General features: G+C 42.8%; 1 protein-coding gene across 2 annotated transcripts in view; it reads right to left on the bottom strand.

Moving 5' to 3' along the window:
* Positions 1 to 20,032, bottom strand: part of SLC4A8 (solute carrier family 4 member 8) — a 98,039-nt gene that overhangs the window by 52,784 nt on the left and 25,223 nt on the right. The window contains exons 6-14 of one of the 2 annotated variants that reach the window (XM_066265264.1): positions 19,656 to 19,844; positions 18,560 to 18,651; positions 16,631 to 16,788; positions 14,555 to 14,642; positions 13,421 to 13,567; positions 12,501 to 12,601; positions 5,529 to 5,703; positions 4,379 to 4,512; positions 2,739 to 2,984 (exon numbers count right to left, since the gene is read on the bottom strand). In XM_066265264.1, coding sequence (XP_066121361.1) covers positions 2,739 to 2,984; positions 4,379 to 4,512; positions 5,529 to 5,703; positions 12,501 to 12,601; positions 13,421 to 13,567; positions 14,555 to 14,642; positions 16,631 to 16,788; positions 18,560 to 18,651; positions 19,656 to 19,844 — 1,330 coding nt within the window. The remainder of the gene's footprint in view (positions 1 to 2,738; positions 2,985 to 4,378; positions 4,513 to 5,528; positions 5,704 to 12,500; positions 12,602 to 13,420; positions 13,568 to 14,554; positions 14,643 to 16,630; positions 16,789 to 18,559; positions 18,652 to 19,655; positions 19,845 to 20,032) is intronic. The other variant, XM_066265271.1, reaches the window with a different exon arrangement.

Genomic DNA, 20,032 nt, shown 5'->3' with positions numbered 1-20,032 from the left:
CAAAACAGCCTGGTACTGGCATAAGAACAGGCATATAGATCAATGGGACAGAACTGAAAACCCAGAAATAAACCCACACTTTTATGGACAACTGATATTTGACAAAGAAGGTAAGAGCATACAGTGGAGTAAAGCAGCCTCTTTAAGAAATGGTGTTGGGAAAATTGGACAGGTACCTGCAAAAAAATGAAACTAGACCACCAACTTACACCATTCACAAAAATAAACTCAAAATGGATAAAAGACTTAAATGTAAGCCATAAAACCATAAGCATCTTAGAAGAAAACATAGGCAGTAAGCTCCCCAACATCTCTCGCAGCAATATATTTGCCGATTTATCTCCTCGGACAAGTGAAATAAAAGACAGGATAAACAAATGGGATTATATCAAACTAAAAAGCTTTTGCACAGCTAAAGACAATAAGAACAGAATAAAAAGACAAACTACACAATGGGAGAACATATTTGACAATACGTCTGATAAGGGGTTAATAACCAAAATTTATAAAGAACTTGTAAAACTCAATACCAGGAAGTCAATCCAATCAAAAAATGGGCGAAAGAAATGAATAGACACTTCTCCAAAGAAGACATACAGATGGCCAATAGGCATATGAAAAAATGCTCAATATCACTAATCATTAGAAAAATGCAAATTAAAACCACAATGAGATGTCATCTCACACCAATCAGAATAGCGCCCATCAACAAAACAACACAGAATAAGTGCTGGCGAGGATGTGGAGAAAAGGGAACCCTCCTGCACTGCTGGTGGGAATGCAGACTGGTGCAGCCACTATGGAAAACAGTATGGAGATTCCTCAAGAAATTAAAAATCGAACTGCCTTTTGACCCAGCTATACCACTGTTAGGAATATACCCCAAGAACACCATAGCACTGTTTCAAAACAAGAAATGCACCCCCATGTATATGGCGGCATTGTTCACAATAGAAAAGATCTGGAAACAACCCAAGTGTCCGTCAGTGGACGAGTGGATTAAAAAGCTTTGGTACATATATACTATGGAATACTACTCAGCCATAAGAAATGATGACATTGGATCATTTACAACAACACGGATGGACCTTGATAACATTATACTGAGTGAAATAAGTAAATCAGAAAAAACTAAGAAGTATATGATTCCATACATAGGTGGAACATAAAAATGAGACTCAGAGACATGGACAAGAGTGTGGGTGTTATGGGGTGGGGGTGAGGAGAGGGAGGGGGTTGCGGGAGGGAAGGGGCACAAAGAAAACCAGTTAGAAGGTGACAGAAGACAATTGAACTTTGGGTGAGGGGTATGCAGCATAATCAAATGTCAAAATAACCTAGAGATGTTTTCTCTGAACATATGTACCCTGATTTATCAATGTCACCCCATTAAAATTAATTTTTAAAAATAGAAAAAATCAGTCCCACACATATTAATATAAAATCATTTAAAGAGTAGGTAAGTTCTAACTTCATATCAGCTCCATATTAACAAACAGTGGGATGCAACTAGAAAAAATAGCATTTGAGCTTTCTTAACAAAGAATTACAGTATTCAGATCCAAAGTCTACTCACTCTAGGGCTGATTACTTTTATCTGTCTTGTCCCACTTGGATATAAGAGCTTTGTAAGTCATGTTTATTGCTATGTTTCCAAGGTCTGAAATAGTGCTGGCATGTAGTAGATGCTCAACAAATATTTTTTAAATAAATAAATGATTTTTAAAAAAGAAGTCAAAGAATGAACTTTACTCCAATGTCAATGGGCAATTCAGAACTCCAATGCTAACTGCCAATCCGCTAGGCTTCAAAGATTATACTCCATAATGATATTTTGTAATAAAACTATTTTTAAAAACTGGATAACTAGAATCTAAAAAAGTGTATCGCTTGCTAGCTAGCAGATACCTCCATGCAGTGTGCTCTCTCTACTCAGGTAGTTTCAGGTTGGAATTGCTCTTTCACCTCAGGACTGTACAGTCGGGGGTTGGGACTTGATGGACAGGGTTAAAAGGTGAGGGTCTCTCATCATCATCTGAGAAGATTATTCCAGAGAATAAAAGTGTACAGGACCAGACTCTTCTTAATGATTAAAACATAAACACTGTTTCTCTTCCAGCTGACCCAAACTATGTTGAACACGTGAGAAATATAGTCTCTTTAGCTGAAATCTAGGTAAGTCCAGAGGCGGATTTAACGGCGGGCGCACCAGGAGCGCACCCTGGGCCTCAACTTCTGAAGGGCCCTGCAAAGCCCCAACTTTACACTTTTTTCTAATGACAAGGGGCCCAATATTTTCTTCTGCGCCCAGAGCCTCAAGTGACCTTAATCTACCTCTGGGTAAGTAAATAGATTTCTAGATATCTTGATAACATGGTCCCAGGGTTTCATAAGTCCTTATAAAAAGTTCTTCCAAACAACTAACTTGAATTTTCCCTGCTACATTTGCAGCCTATTTTTGTTTCAATGCCTAGAACCAAAAGAAATGCTTGTGAAGCATTCCTCAAATCCCATGTGAGTTTGACTCTTAGTCCATCCCCTCTGTCATTAGTGTTGACTGTTCTCCTCCGGCAGCCACTGAAGCTGCCATATCCAAATCTGACCTCTCTTTCCCAGAGGCCAAGGACAGTTCTTAACAGAAGCTGTAAGCACTGGCTGGCATGCAACATCAGCCATTAAACTCAGGCCCTTTGCTCAACTTTAAAAAAACAACAAAGACCAGCAGAAAGCATACTTACTAATATAGGCTAAGATAGTCCAGCTGGCTGTGCATGTGGATGGGATAGGTCTCTGCCAGGTGAATCAGCTTTTCTATTGCTTCATAGATAAAAATAATGCAAATCAGGGAGGCAAATGCTTCTTCAGTGAAGCGGGTAATGTAGCAGACAAGGGAACTGGCATCAGTTGCCACAAGAACAATACACAGGAAGGCGGTCCACAGTCCAATACAAGCACGCAGGGAGAGGTAGGAAAGAGCGTAGTCTCTGAAACAAAATCGAAGTTCGTCAGAAAGCAGAGATGGGTGGCATTAGAGAAAAAGGTCAGAAAGTGGTTAATTCATCTCAAATTATCTATACCAGTATCTCAACCCAGCTTCTCCCTAATTCTGACTGCACTTCACTTTTAAATGCTACCCTGGGACAGTTGTGACAGATTTGCTTCATGTGTGGTATTTGCTATAGCAAGAACATGAAAAGTGGAGAACTGTCCCACACACATTTCTACCATTATTAAGATCTTATTCTTGCCTGACCTGTGGTGGCGCAGTAGATAAAGTGTCGCACTGAAATGCTGAGGTCGCTGGTTTGAAACCCTGGGCCTGCCTGGTCAAGGCACATTCAAGAAATAACTACTGTAACTTGATGCTTCTCGCTCCCCTGATCGCCTTCTCTCTCTCTCTCTCTCTCTCTCTCTCTCTCTCTCTCTCTCTCTCAACTCAATAAATAGAAAATAAATAGAATCTTTTTTTTTAAGAGCTTATTGTTACAGTTAAGAAAAAAGAGCTGGCTGGCCCTTGTTACACGTGCTCCTACTTCTAATACAAAATTTTAAAAAGTCTATTAAAAAATCAGTTCTAGGTAAAGTAGGGAAATGAGGGCACTGCTGAGCACCCACCACCAGAATATGAAGGAATATATTAGGCCAATTAAAAACTGACTTGAGCCCTGGCCGGTTGGCTCAGCAGTAGAGTGTTGGCCTGGCGTGCGGGGGACCCGGGTTCGATTCTCGGCCAGGGCACATAGGAGAAGCGCCCATTTGCTTCTCCACCCCCCCCTCCTTCCTCTCTGTCTGTCTCTTCCCCTCCTGCAGCCAAGGCTCCATTGGAGCAAAGATGGCCCGGGCACTGGGGATGGCTCCTTGGCCTCTGCCCCAGGCGCTAGAGTGGCTCTGGTCGCGGCAGAGCGACGCCCCGGAGGGGCAGAGCATCACCCCCTGGTGGGCAGAGCTTCGCCCCTGGTGGGCGTGCCGGGTGGATCCCGGTCGGGCGCATGTGGGAGTCTGTCTGACTGTCTCTCCCCGTTTCCAGCTTCAGAAAAATACAAAAAAAAAAAAAAACCAAAAAAAAAAAAAACGGAAAAAAAAAAAACTGACTTGAAATGGAAATGGAGGAGTTTGAATTAACTAGGGAAAGTGGTTTTTTGTTTAGTTTTCTTTTTTTAAGATAAAAGTCAAGATTTCAATAATGGCTGAGGGACATTAATAATGCTCTTTAAGACTAGGAGATCTGCTGTTTTAGGTATAGTACTACCTGGAGGCAGGACACAGACTAGGGTGTTCTTTCTTTGGTCTTTTTACCCACCAGGATGACATTTGCTTTCTTATATTCACCTGGGACCCACAATAACACATTCAGTTTTCAGAAAACCAAATGTCTTACTTGCAGAATTTGAACAAAATCTTTTCAAACACAAGCACTGGCCCAGTGCTTCCCAGGATGGTGAGAGCCTGTCCCGCACACAAGGAATAGGCAATCCCAGTCATGGAGGCTCCGAACAAGGATTCAATTGCACTCTGAGAGGAAAGAAAAATATCACTGAAACCATAGTCCATCTGAAGTGAGTAATGTGCATTTCTGCACTCTCCTGACTTAGCTCTCCTGTGCACCCTGACAAGTCATTTGCTAGTATTTCATCTTAACAAGAGAGATGCGTACATACTGTCTAATACTTCTGTAAATGGTACCACATTAATTCAGAAATCAAAATCCAGCCACATATGATTCCTTAACTAAGTCCTGTTCTGTAGTGACTCAATTTAGTATTTAAATATATATAGAAAGCATATTGATACCATTTATACTAGAAGCTGTCATACAGTCAGTCACCTTAAATCTTATGTTCAAATGACATTAATATATATCATTTTTCATTCTTGGAGCAATGGGCAGTTCAACTGGGCAATCAGCTACTAAAATTGACATTCAAGCAGAAGTGAGTCAGTTCTAAAGCAAGAACTGGTTGCTGCATGGTATGAAGTCAGAATACCACAGTAATTCAATAGAAAGCCTCCAGTTTTCTTAGTCCTAGCCCAGGGAATTTCTACCCCAGTGCACTTGGCTGCCACCACAATATTTTAAGTCTTCTTTAGGACCATTAAAAATAGTTAAACAGGCCCTGGCCGGTTGGCTCAGTGGTAGAGCATCGGCCTGGCGTGCAGAAGTCCCGGGTTCGATTCCTGGCCAGGGCACACAGGAGAAGCGCCCATCTGCTTCTCCACCCCTCCCCCTCTCCTTCCTCTCTGTCTCTCTCTTCCCCTCCGGCAGCCGAGGCTCCACTGGAGCAAAGATGGCCCAGGCACTGGGGATGGCTCCTTGGCCTCTGCTCCAGGCGCTAGAGTGGCTCTGGTAGCAACAGAGTGACACCCCAGAGGGGCAGAGCATTGCCCCCTGGTGGGCAGAGCGTCGCTCCCTGGTGGGCGTGCCGGGTGGATCCCGGTCGGGCGCATGCGGGAGTCTGTCTGACTGTCTCTCCCCGTTTCTAGTTTCAGAAAAATACAAAAAAAAAAAAAAAAAAGTTAAACATTCTTACTATGCGTCCCTCAGTGGCTTCTCCGAGTAATCCCCCAAAGGTGATAACAGGTGACATGCAGGCACAGTACAGGAACAGGAAGGAGGCCAAACACTGTAAGCTGAGAGCATCCCGGTAGTCGCTCCAGTACCAGGGGGCCTTCCGCTTGATGTCCAGCACCAAGCCCCCAAATAGCCTGTGGAAATATGGCAGACAGGCCTCTAGCACAGTCCCTCTCCTGCAGAAGCATGTGAACAGCACACATTTAAAAGCACTTCAAATGTGCGCTATACTGAGGTAATACTTTGGCTTCAATTTGACCCCAAGAACAAGAGATATGTCTGTGGTCAGCATGGAGTCTGTATGCAACCAAGAGCATGAATTTGAATTATTACTCCAAGCATAAAAAGAATTAATTTAGGTGTGCATACTACCCATTCAATAGAAAGTTCCAAAAATTAACATGAAACTAACTATTAGCTTCAAATTTCAAATTCTGAGCTGTTAGAAGGAAATGCGCAAAACCAATTCAGAGTATTGAAATTATTAGCTTTCTTACATTTTTTCTGATAAAAATACTTTTCCACATGCATTTTCTTATTCTGAACAGGTACGCACCTTACTCTTGGGAAATTAACATAATAATTCATGCAGCTGACAAGTAGTAGCAGATACTTCATGCCAGGCACTGTGCCCAGTCCTGGAGATGCAGCAGTGAGCAAGACAAACACACCCCTTCTCTCCAGGACCAAAGGTCTAGTGCAGGAAACAAGCAATGCTTTCAGGGTGCCACGGCAGCACAAAACAGGGAGGAGCATTTCAGTGTTGACTCAGAGAATGGACCAGGAGTCAGCCTGATGAGGCCGAGGGGCTAGCATGAATGAAACCTCGAGGTGAGAGCACTTGGCAGCTTCAAGGTGCCGAAAGAGATATGGCTGGATAAGACAGTGTGAGGGACGCACACCAATAGCCAAGGCTGGAGAAGCCAGAAAAGCTGAGCCATAGAAAATCAGGTAAACTGTTTTAGAGAATAAGAACTTTATCCTAATGGCATGTCAAGTCACTGAAGGATTGTAAACAGGAGCTGCATTCTGGAAGGATCACTCTGGTAGGGGTGTGATGAATGGGGCAAGATTAGAGGCAGTGGATTGGGATGAGAAATGGATGGATTCAGGGGCTAATCAGGAGATAAAACCAACAGGACTTGGTGGCAGGACTTCAGGACTTCTCTCTGCTTTCCAAGGATGAGGCAGATCCAGTGCAAGATATCCCACACAAGGATGAGGAGTGTTCCCACAATGAGTCACTTCTTCTAATAGTGGAGTAACTGCACCACAATGAAAGTTGTCAGGTGAATAACAAAAAGGGCCATCCAGCATTCTACATGACAGTTTACCTGGTTTCTTCTACAAATCAATAGCATAGAAAACAAAAAAGACACAGCTGTTAAAGAATGGAAACCTAATACCCAAATGTGAACCTGATTGGATCCTATCTATGCCAAACAAATTAACTCTAAAAAGATGTTGATAAGAGAATCACAAGAAGTTGAATATGGACTGAGCAATATACAATTTAAGGAATTATTGATGCCTGACCAGGCTGTGGCACAGTGGATAGAGTGTCAGCCTGGAATGTAGAGGACCCAGGTTAGAAACCCTGAGGTTGCCGAATTGAGCACGGGCTCATCAGCGTGAGCGCAGGGTTGCTGGCTTGAGCATGGGATCACAGAGATGATCCCCTGGTCGCTGGCTTGAGCAAGGAGTCACTCGCTCTGCTGTAGCCCCTGGGTCAAGGCACATATGAGAAAGCAATCACTGAACAACTAAGGTGCCGCACGGAAGAAATGATGCTTCTCATCTCCCTCCCTTCCTGTCTCTCTGTCCCTATGTGTCTCTCTCTCTCTCTGATGATGATGATAATAATAATAATAATAATGTCAGTATTAAATCTAACAAAATGAACAATTCTTTTTTTCCCCAAGACAACTTCTTTCTTTCCTTTCTCTCTCTCTCTCTCTCTCTCTCTCTCTCTCTCTCTCTCCCTTCTTTTTAGGAGCCTGGAAATATACCACATGGTCTAGAACAGGGGTCCCCAAACTTTTTACACAGGGGGCCAGTTCACTGTCCCTCAGACCGTTGGAGGGCCGAACTATAAAAAAAAAACTATAGGCCCTGGCCGGTTGACTCAGCGGTAGAGCGTCGGCCTGGCGTGCGGGGGACCCGGGTTCGATTCCTGGCCAGGGCACATAAGAGAAGCGCCCATTTGCTTCTCCCCCCCCCTCCTTCCTCTCTGTCTCTCTCTTCCCTTACCGCAGCTGAGGCTCCATTGGAGCAAAGATGGCCCGGGCGCTGGGGATGGCTCCTTGGCCTCTGCCCCAGGCGCTAGAGTGGCTCTGGTCGTGGCAGAGCGATGCCCCGGAGGGGCAGAGTATCGCCCCCTGGTGGGCAGAGCGTCGCCCCCTGGTGGGCGTGCCGGGTGGATCCCGGTCGGGCGCATGCGGGAGTCTGTCTGACTGTCTCTCCTCGTTTCCAGCTTCAGAAAAATACAAAAAAAAAAAAAAAAAGAAAAGAAAAGAAATCCACCTCAAGGTTTGGGACCAAGGCTACAGTTTGTAATAAAATGTTTTTTCATGCTTTCTTCTCTGGGTAAATAGCCCCTTATGAAACTTAGAGGCAGCTGCAATTATTCTTGGGAAAGATTCTAGTGTTTCTGGATCCTTAGCCAACATAGCATCTTAGTACCATGTGACTGTCACCTCTCTATCACCAATGACCTTCCTCTGAAGGGTATTATTCTGAGAGAATACTTCTACTGTAATGAGCCTTACCCCACTGAGACTACCTGAGATGCTATCATGATTGGTCAGCTCCTGGACACGGGAGGGGCCTTCAGGGAGGAGTATTTGTGAGTAAAAGACAAAAGATTTATATGATTAAATGGATTTATGAGAAGCCGTAGAAAGAGAGGACATCTGTCTGCCTAGCAGTAATTGAAATAGAAAAGAAAAGCTTGGAGGCTCTTATTTCTGAAGACTGTTTATGGAGTCAGTCACATACCCTCATTTGTGCATAAAATCAGACCATAATTCATAATTGCACAACTACCACAGATATTAATTGGATATGGATGCTTCTCCCACGTTGTAGACTTCTTTGCCCTTTTCGCACCACCCTTAATGTTTAAATGGGGGTGGGTGGGAATGACTTACCATGTAGAGCAGGGGTCCCCAAACTTTTTACACAGGGGGCCAGTTCAATGTCCCTCAGACCGTTGGAGGGCCAGACTATAAAAAAAAACTATGAACAAATCCCTATGCACACTGCACATATCTTATTTTAAAGTAAAAAAACAAAACGAGAACAAATACAATATTTAAAATAAAGAACAAGTAAATTTAAATCAACAAACTGACCAGTATTTCAATGGGAACTAAAAATAAGACAGCCCTTGTCCTTTGGAGGTAAAATTAATATGACAGGGTCTTAAAATAGGGGAAACATGGTGTGTAGTAATGTGGGGGGAGACTTTTAGACAAAGGGAAGTTACAGGGGCCATTATGTTGTTGTACATTTGGGGGAGTATGGGGGCCATTGTACTGTGTAGTAATGGTTATAGTGCTCTGCCTTTTTTCCTACTTCTGCTGTTATTTCACACTGATTCAGGTGATGTGGGGCGCCGCAGCCGGACACCGGACGTGCGTCATATAACGCATGTGTCCTGTGTCACCGGAAGTAGTACTGTGCGTGAGCGCCGCGCCAATGAAAGAGGTGCCCCTTCCGGAAGTATAGCGGGGGACCGGAAAAATGGCCTTAGGGGGCCACATGTGGCCCGCGGGCCGTAGTTTGGGGACCCCTGATGTAGAGGGTCACTAGGCTTTGGAGCACTGAATTAGGGAGCCCTTCTCTAGAGGGCATCAGGGACAGTACAGCCATCCACCTGTCTGGTATGCTTTGGAAGAAACCTGTTTGAAGTGTGGGGAATCATCGAGATAGCAGCTCCTAATTCTTTTTTTCACTAACCCTTCCCAAAAGTGGAGTCCACAATTAAGTATATGAATCTATCTTGGAAACCCCCTTTCCAGAGTATCTTCTCTAATGTGAAGCATCTGGCTAGAAACACTCTAATCAGACTTTCCTTTCCCAGGACAGGAATGCCCTGGCATCACTGCCCACATCACCAGCAAGGAAGTCTAAGATACTGTCTGAGCCCTGTCTTGGAGAGTCAGATAACACAAAACTCAGGGTGCTGTTTTCAACTTTGTCTCTTTCCCTCCATCTAAGAGTCTACACTCCTACATCTTCAAATACCTCTCCATCTAACGGGATAGTATGCCCTAAGTCTCCAAGTTTTGCCCCAGGTTGTGTACCACTTCAAAGAAACATAACTAATAGGATGAAGAATTATAAAACCGAGACTAATGTATTTTTACTCTGTGCAGCCCAGGAGGGTCCAGAAAGTTCTGGGATGTCCATCTGCAGAGGTAGATTCACATTCACCCACTATGTAAATTGAGACTGGGAAAGGGGCCAGAGCTGGCAAATGGAACTATGGTCCCCGATACAGGCATTAGGTCACCTGGCCAAAAAGGCTACAAAGGGAGGAAAGCCCAGTGTCTTGAGGTCTTTTACAAAGGGCTCTGAGGAAAACATCAGCAGCTTAAGAAGAGAAAAGTGTCTCCCACACCAAGAAAAACCAGGTCCTGAGTCCAGATAACCTGTCCCCTTTCAGCTTTGTCAATTACAGAAGCTCCCAACATGACATATGGGAGAACTTTCTCAAAGCTCATTTGAAATTGTGAATAAAGTGATCTGGGGTTGGTGGTTAAACATGTGAAGGTCCTGGCTATATGGGGAGTTACTTCTGGGATGTCAAGCATCTTTTCTGAGATTTTATAACTATTGAAATCCAACCTAATGGTCTCCTAAACCCCCATATGAACTCTATTATAAGTGACCCCTTTCAAAAGGCCTAGAACCCTAGTTGATTCTCCTCTCTCTAACACCAAAAGAAACCTGGAGTCTTACCTCTGCATGGGTTATTTGTTTGAAGGAAACCTTGCTGCCCTAATTTCTTCTACTTTCAAACTCTAATTCCTGAGGTGTAGACACCCTTTATAGTTAAAAGATAAATCATAGCTCTGAAATACTATCAAATCCATACCCCAAGACCTTTCCTCTTAAAGAACACTACCTTCCCTAAGATAGTTCTGGAACCTGATCTAAGGACAGATGCTTCCCCTGAACTGCCTCTCAACAGCTGGCCTCCCACCCAATTCAGACCCCTCCCACTTAAAAGAAAATATTAAACTTACTCTTAGAGGTTGCTCCCTCTTTTCAGTGACCCCTTCCATAAAAGGGCTCCTCTTTTCCTCCAGTGATCCCTCCCCAGAACCTACTTATCTTTCCTTGTCCTCAGTGCATCCTCCAACTAAGAGACATACTCCCCTACCAGGACACTGCTAGTGAAGTGTCCTTATCTCCTGCTTCTCACTCTCTGCTCATTTCCTCTCTCTGAATTTCCAAGAATGAAAAAATAAATCACTCTCCACAATTAAAAAAAAACACTTTGAGTTTCCACTGGGTATGATACTGAAGATTGAAAAACAGAAAAGCAATTTTAAATGAAGAGGGAAAAAATAAAGTGGAAGCAAGAGACTAGAAAATGTGAAAAGCTTCTTTCCATGATCTGAGTCCTGTGCTGAGAATCTCTGCGCAGCAGATCCTTCTCAGACCAGCACAACTTACAAGGCCAGAACCATAATCTCAGCCTTCTCCCATAATCTGGGTGACACCACTGCATGCCACTCCAAACCAAAATATCATCCTCTTTTACCACCTTCCTATCCGGTAAACAAAATCTGCTCCTCTGGGAACCTGCTTCCTTCACTTACCATAGAGAACCTCCTTCTTGGACATCACATCCTAAAATCTTGGCCTAGAAGAGGAGATTGCCTATTCTGAGGCACACCTAAAATACTACCAAATAATCGCTCAATATTTCTCCATACCTAGTCCATTCATATTACTGAACAGGCATCATTTTAAAAGTGTTCATTCATTTATTCGCTTGCTCCCTCGCTCACTGGCCCATTCATTCATTCATTTGATAGTGAGTGCCTGCTCTGTGCAGGGCACTGTGCTGGGTGCTAGGAGTATAATGGGGTTCCTGCCCTTATGGAGCAAACATTCTAGCAAGGAAGACAATAAATCAAGCAATAATAATAAAACATAATAAGAACTGTAACAGGGCGTTGGAGGCAGAGTGGCAGGTGGGTAGGAGACAGAGCTCAAAGCTGTGACCCCATATAGCAGGAATACCTACCGTCATCGATAGATAGTCCTGGAAGGCTTTCCAAAAGAAGTGACATCTGAGCTGAGACAAAGGATAAGTAGCAGTTGGCCAGGAAAAGAGGAAGGGAACATGTGTTCAATGTATGGAAAGAACTGGAGGTGAGACAGAACATGATAGGTGGTCTGAGAAATTTGAATGAATGAATACAGTATTTGATATATTCATAATACTTCAAATGGTTCCATTTGAAAAGTCATTCACAGACATTTAAGATATTAGAGAGAAGCCTGACCAGGCAGTGGCGCAGTGGATAGAGCGTCGGACTGGGACGCAGAGGACCCAGGTTCGAGACCCCGAGGTCACCAGCTTGAGCGCGAGCTCATCGGGTTTGAGCAAGGCTCACTAGCTTGAGCCCAAGGTTGCTGACTTGAGCGAGGGGTCACTCAGTCCGCTGTAGCCCCCCAGTCAAGGCACATATGAGAAAGCAATCAATGAATAACTAAGGAACTGCAATGAAGAATTGATGTTTTCATCTCTCTCCCTTCCTGTTTGTCTGTCCCTCTCTCTGACTCTCTCTGCCACAAAAAAAAAAAAAAAAAAAAAAAAAAATACCAGAGAGAAGAAGGCTGAAAGCAAAGAGGATGACTCATTCCTTTATACAACTTTTGCCCAGCAAGCAGTGAAACATCTCAGACTTACCGCCCAGTACGCTGGAGTTCTGGCCCACTGTGGCCCCCGTGGGCTTCTGGCTCAATGTGGCAAACGTTTCCATTTGGAACTCCAGGCATTTTCCTTTTCTCCTTTTAACAGATGACCACAACATTAGTGAAGTCAGCCAGCTATTTTATTCTTTCTACTAACAGAGGGGAGTGGTAACATAACCCAAAAGCAGCCAAAAAATATCCAAGTATTTAGAGTTTTCAAATGCATTTATTGATTAGGGACAGCTGATTGAATTTCCTGGAAAAACAACAACATAATTTCTCCTCCTCTCCACTAGTACCTGACTTCTAACTCAGCCTTGACTGGAAACAGAAAATGAAGGTGTCATCCATGGCATCATGTATAACCTATATTCTAGTTTCAAATAAGCCTCTGTGTCATCTTACTTTATCTTAAAGCCTTGAAGGTAGTTTTATTCCTTATTTGTAAAACAGGATAACAATACCTATTTGGGGATGTTGCTGAGAAGACTGAATTACATAGGTAAAGCATCTGGCTTACTGTCTAGTATAGGAGTACCCTTCCCAACTTTAACCTGTCAAAAAAGTATGGGAATTCTATTTGCTTTCTAAATATAACTTGCTCTTTTCATTTAAAATGACTTCATTCATGATATACTCCTAAGAAATGTCCTTCCCTCTCCTCTCTGCCATTCCACATCAATTCTTCAAAAGTTAGCTTAAAATTCATCCTGGGTAATTCTGACTGACCTAGCACATCTGAGCCAGTATGTATTATTGCATATCCATTTTTTATTTCTGTTCTGACATTCTAGGTGCCCCAAAACAGGGCCATGTGTCAATTTATCTTCAACATGGTCTTTGCTTTGTCCATGGTTAGGCACTCGGTAAGAGGTACTAAGACACCATTGGTTAATGTGCATGCACATACATTACCTGGGAAGGGACGTTTTTGGGTGGCTCAATCCTAATGGAGGGGTCCCACTCCCCTGGAGGGAGCACCGTCACCTGGTCTAGGAACTCATCTATCCCTGCCAGGAGATCGTCTCGCTCTTTTGCCTTATATGCCACGTCATGAAAAATCTACAGAGAAGAAAACACCATCAGGAAAGTTTAAAATGACTATACTTAAAACAATCACCATTGGATACAATGAAGAATGAATATAACCTCTTGATTTTTATTTCTGTCATTGGGATCCGAAATGTAGAAAGAAACCTTTAGAATAAAAGATGTGCAAGGATAAAAGGATTTTTAAAAAATGAAACTAAAGATAAGTCAAAAAGAACTATATATCTCTTAGTATAAGAAGAAATAAGACATTTGTATAATTTTTACATTTGTATAAGACATTATACAATTTTATAGTTGTAAAATTCTGTTATTTCCTCAAAGAATAGAATAAAAGGCAAGATGCATGGGAAATTTTTCCTGATCCTAATGGTTGGAAAAAACTGGATGGAATTACTAATACAGGTCCTGTGAAATAAGCCTCCCTATCAAAGAGAGGTGGTAAAGCACAGCCCCCATCTCCTCTGTCCGCTAAGACATATGCCTTGAAACCCCTGCTTTGCAACTTACATGAGCAGCAAAGTCCTAATAAGGGTATGCAGTAGGGGTTCAGCCCATGGCCACCAAAACGTCCAGCAACCTTTGTATATTGACATCACAGTGCCAAGCGTAAACCCCTGACTCTTATATAAGTTTATCTCATTTATGTGCAACAGGACTGGGGTTTCTTTATGTAGATAGGAATTCTATATGCATTTAATTAACAATCCTCCCCCCAAAATTAAGTCAGCTTTAATCTTTCTTTCTTAGTATCATATTGGCAGTAATTATTTCCCAAGAAAAAGATTTCTCTGCAACCTTGATCATTCAAAAAGGGAGAGACGACATAGGAAGAAAATCCCCTAGAGGGCTCAGTCCTCCCACAGTAAGCATTCGGAGAAGTGACCTGAACTGCTTCCTTGCAGACATTGCAATTGCAATTATTTTGTCCCCAACAACTAGCACAGAGTAAACACTCAATAAATATTTGTGAGATGAATGAAGGAAAAACAGAAGTACCTCATCTGTCATGATGGTAGCCATGGATCTGCCAATCTCGTGGTACTGTTGACCTTTCCCTACTGGACCCAATAGGATAAACAAAAATCTGGCAACACACACAAAGGGTAAAATTATGTAAGTAAACATATAATAAGTGGCATCTGACTCTTCTCTAACCAGCAGAATATTTCTCTCTCCTATTAAACAGAAATCATCACAGTACCTTCAATAAAAGGAGGCAGACTAATGATGGAGCAATATAAGCTGCCTTGATCTAATAGCTCACTATGGTATTGGAAGCTATCTGTATGACTTCATTCAGTTATATGGTTGTAATTCTTAGGATTTCCATAGACACAATTCCTTGCTATAGAAAAGACACTTTCAAAACATGACATTGTAATGCAAATTCAAGGTTATCTGAATCTCACTGATTATTCTAATAAGAAAATGATAGGGAGACAAAATGAGTAAGTAATTTGCAATGATCAAGTCCTGGAGAGAAGTCTAAATTGTATTCTGGACATCTGAATACGCTGTAATTAATGGGGACCTGAGTCACCTGAATCACCACCTTCAGACTGCATGAATAGCCTTTCGAACAAATGTGGACATATTTGCAAGCCAAATAAATCCTGCCAGACTGCAGAAAGAGACATCAATGCCTTTGCTCAGAGGCATTTCTCTGGGATACAGCTCTTTAAAGAGTAAAACAGCCTTTGCTATGCCCTTGGAATGCTCTTCAGTTCTCCATTTCCAAGGCTGCAGGCACTGTGCAGTCATTGCCTTAAAAATCTTAGAATTCTTCTGCAAGGAGGTTAACCAAATATACCTCAAAAAGATCACTGCTACATCTTCTTTATCCAGTCTTCTATTGAAGGGCTTTTTGGTTGTTTCCATGTCTTGGCCACTGTGAACAGTGCTGCAATGAACATGGGGCTACATGTGTCTTCACGTATCAATGTTTCTGAGGTTTTGGGGTATATACCCAGTAGAGGGATTGCTGGGTCATAAGGTAGTTCTATTTGCAGTTTTTTGAGGAACCACCATACTTTCCTCCATAATGGTTGTACTACTTTACAGTCCCACCAACAGTGAATGAGGGTTCCTTTTTCTCCACAGCCTCTCCAACATTTGCTATTACCCGTCTTGTTGATAATAGCTAATCTAACAGGGGTGAGGTGGTATCTCATTGTAGTTTTGATTTGCATTTCTCTAATAACTAATGAAGCTGAGCATCTTTTCATATATCTGTTGGCCATTTGTATCTCTTCCTGGGAGAAGTGTCTGTTCATGTCTTCTTCCCATTTTTTTATTGGATTGTTTGTTTGTTTGTTGTTGAGTTTTATGAGTTCTTTGTAAATTTTGGATATTAGGCCCTTATCTGAGCTGTTGTTTGAAAATATCATTTCCCATTTAGTTGGCTGTCTGTTTATTTTTATATCAGTTTCTCTTGCTGAGCAAAAACTTTTTATTCTGATGTAGTCCCATTCATTTATCTTTGCCTTCACTTCTCTTGCCCACATATACACTATGGAATACTACTCAGCCATAAGAAATGATGACATCAGATCATTTACAGCAAAATGGTGGGATCTTGATAACACTATAAGGAGTGAAATAAGTAAATCAGAAAAAAACAAGAACTACATGATTCCATACATTGGTGGAACATAAAAATGAGACTAAGAGACATGGACAAGAGTGTGGTGGTTACCAGGGGTGGGGGGAGGGAGGACATGGGAGGGAGGGAGGGAGAGAGTTAGGGGGAGGGAGAGGGGCACAGAGAACTAGATAGAGGGTGGCGGAGGACAATCTGACTTTGGGCGAGGGGTATGCAACATAATTTAATGACAAAATAACCTAGACATGTTTTCTTTGAATATATGTACCCTGATTTATTAATGTCATCCCATTACCATTAATAAAAATTTATTAAAAAAAAAAAAAAAGATCACTGCTGAATTTTAAGCAGCATTTCCAAAATTAATTAATTATCCTAAGTTTTGGCATTAGCTGATTTCTTCCCCCAAGAGGTCACAGAAATCTGTACTTTGGACAGAATGTATTGGGTCATGCTGTCTTTGTCTTTACCTTGTTGGGATGGGCACTTCCGTCAGGCCTGAGAGGAGAACAGCTGGAGATAGCCTCACAAAGGCCACAATGGGGCGGTCCAGGGTGTCCACCTCACCAACAAGGACGTTTGAGGCCTCTGCCCCAGTGGGAATTTTTTTCATGAAATGAAGGTCCACCTGAAAGTCCAATAGAAACTCTGAGAGCCTGGGAGCCATCGCCTTAACATCAATCACCTTCCTCATGCCTTACATTAATATGTCGTTTTATGATTTAACATATTTTTTTCTGTTTTTGTTTTTGTTTTTTTCATTTTTCTGAAGCTGGAAACAGGGAGAGACAGTCAGACAGACTCCCGCATGCGCCCGACCAGGATCCACCCGGCACGCCCACCAGGGGGCGATGCTCTGCCCATCCTGGGTGTCGCCATGTTGCGACCAGAGCCACTCTAGCGCCTGGGGCAGAGGCCACAGAGCCATCCCCAGCGCCCGGGCCATCCTTGTTCCAATGGAGCCTTGGCTGCGGAAGGGGAAGAGAGAGACAGAGAGGAAAGCGCGGCGGAGGGGTGGAGAAGCAAATGGGCGCTTCTCCTGTGTGCCCTGGCCGGAATCGAACCCGGGTCCTCCGCACGCTAGGCCGACACTCTACCGCTGAGCCAACCGGCCAGGGCCTAACATATGTTTTCTCACCCTGTTTCACTTGATCCTTATAAGAGCTCTGTAAGGTGGATCAGACAGTTCTTATTAGCCCTATTTTTTATTTTAAAAAATGAAGCAATTGAGACCCAGAGAGGTGAAGCTGACTTTCTCAGGACAATAGAGCTTTTAGAAGAGAGAATTTAAATGCAAGTGCTCTGACCCTAATAAATAAAATTAAAAATTTTTTAAATAAAAAAATTGGCCAGTTGGCTCAGCAGTAGAGCATCGGCCTGGTGTGTGGAAGTCCTGGGTTCAATTCCCAGGCAGGACACACAGGAGAAGCGTCCATCTGCTTCTCCACCCTTCCCCCTCTCCTTTCTCTCTCTCTCTCTTCTCCTCCGGCAGCCAAAGCTCCATTGAAGCAAAGTTGGCCCAGGTGCTGAGGACAGCTCTATGGCCTCCACCCCAGGTGCTAGAATGTCTCCGGCCACAATGGAGCAGCAGCCCAGATGGGCAGAGCATTACTTCCTGGTGGGCATGCCAGATGAATCCAGTCGGGCACATGCAGGAGTTTGACTCTCTGCCTCCCTGCTTCTCACTTCAGAAGAATATAGATAGATAGATAGATAGATAGATAGATAGATAGATAGATAATCTCCAGGTGCTCTGATTTGAATTCAATTATACCATGCTTCCTCAAAGAAAATGTTTTTGGACCTCTAGGTCAATTTTTTTTTCCATTTTAAAATACTTGAATGCTTTGTCAGAAGTTTCAGGTTTTTATAGGGCTCTCTGCCTTTCAATCCAACATATAACCTGACGCTATGTCTGTTTTAGAAGGACAGTGTCAGGATCAGACCAGGATAAGAAGAGGCTGGAGGCAGATTACCAGCTTTAACCAGAAATTGCAGTAAGGCCTTGGATACCATATTACAGTCCCCAAGAAGTGTTTCAACCACAACGTAGTCTTAGGAGACAACGGCAAAGATATTGTTTTTGCCAAAATCCTTGGAGGTAAGAAGGAGGTGCTGGAGAGCAAGTGCCAAAAAATAAATCTGAAAGACCAGAGGTCTGTGTTAGGGAGGATTCTCCATGGCAAAACTCAGTTTCAGCGTGTTGAACCTGGTGGAGCAAACTGATCAGTCAGCCCCATCCAGGCTGGAATAGAAGGAAGAAGACATGAGCAGGCAGGCCTCCTTTTCTATAAAAGGGGCTCTGGTCTTGGAAAAAGGGTGTTGAAATACCAAAGCTCACTCTGGGTTCCACTACAGACTCTCTTAGACCTATAAGCCAACTTTGCATCTCTGCTTACCTTGCTTAAATCCACGGGACTGTGTTCAAAATTCACTCCATTTTTTACTTCAAGATTTGTAGTTGGAACAGACTGAGGAGACACAGTTTGACCTATTTGGAGAAAATCAATCAGAATTCTGAGTCTTTGCCCCTCCACCCTCTCATACACCTCATTCATGATCCTTTGGTTATGACTATCTCCTGCAAATCACACCTAGAGGAGAGGGTAATATGACTAAGAAGCTAGGACCACAAATGCTATCTATACTCACCTACTAGTAAGTGGTAAAGGGAGGCAGAGGTATTACTACACCTGCTCCTTCTTCCTGAACATTTTGTAATCCTCTTCCTGTATTAAGGTAGTAATCCTTAACCAAGAATACACATCAGAGACTCCCATGGAGAATTTTTCAAAGATACCAATTCCCAGGCATGTCCCCTGCATATTGTGATTCAGTAAATGTGGGGACAAGGAGAGCAATGTAGAGCAGGCCCTGCCTGGCCACAGAAAAGGCAACCAATCAGCAGCTGAAATTCGTGGAATGTACTTGGCTAAGGACCTTAAATGAATTAAACTATTGAAGGCTCAGAATAAATGTATGGAGTAGAACCTATTATTATCTTTATTTTACAGAGGAGAAAATGAAATTTAAAGAGGTTTAAAAGGTTATTCAAGGTCACACACTTTGCAAGCGGTGAAACAAGAATCTCAAGCCTAGAAGTCTGACTCAAGAGTCTACAATACTGTATTTTGCCTCCCTAATCTAAGACATTTGTTTACTCTTTAAAAAGATCTCCAATTGACCTTCTCTGGACCCAAATTATCCCCATTGTGGATATCCCTCAAAAGCCACTTCAGTTCTGAGGTCACTCTGGGGGACAAACCTCTCATCCGGACTTCACTGAGGCCTATCTGAGGTAGACATCCCTAGTTCCACAAGAGATAAATGGCCACCAGTCCCAGCCACACCTGCCAATCACAAATACTTTGTCTAAGTGAGCATGAAAGTATATTAGATTAATATAGCCTCCATCCTCTAGTAACTTAGTATCTTCAGCTAGTTCCTAAATGGCATTAATAAAAAAGAGAAAACAATCACTCCTAATAATCTTACCATTTTTATCCATTGAATGTGGATCAGACTGCTTCTTGCCAACCTCAGCAAAGGAGCGAACAATAGGAATGAGGTTATTTCTCTTCTTTTCATTCTGATGATGATGCTTTTTGAGAAGGGCTTCCCGTACTTTAACCCTCATGCTTTCACTCAGGTCACTGAACAGTTCTTGCTGGTCCAGGACCAGGTCTGGAAAATAGATGCTAACATGAACACACTGATGGTCAATGGACCCAAAGAGGCCAATGTCAGGTAGGGTAAGGGAGAGGGACAAGCAACAGGGGAAGCAGTTTAACCACTGTCTTTGAGATGCAATTTCTTCTTCAGTGCCTGAAATAACTATTTGATAATAGCTGTGGCAAGTTATACTTTATCCA

The sequence above is a fragment of the Saccopteryx bilineata genome, chromosome 1 (assembly GCF_036850765.1).
Source record: "Saccopteryx bilineata isolate mSacBil1 chromosome 1, mSacBil1_pri_phased_curated, whole genome shotgun sequence".
Lineage (NCBI taxonomy): Eukaryota > Metazoa > Chordata > Mammalia > Chiroptera > Emballonuridae > Saccopteryx > Saccopteryx bilineata.
This window is presented reverse-complemented; position numbering and strand designations above follow the sequence as displayed.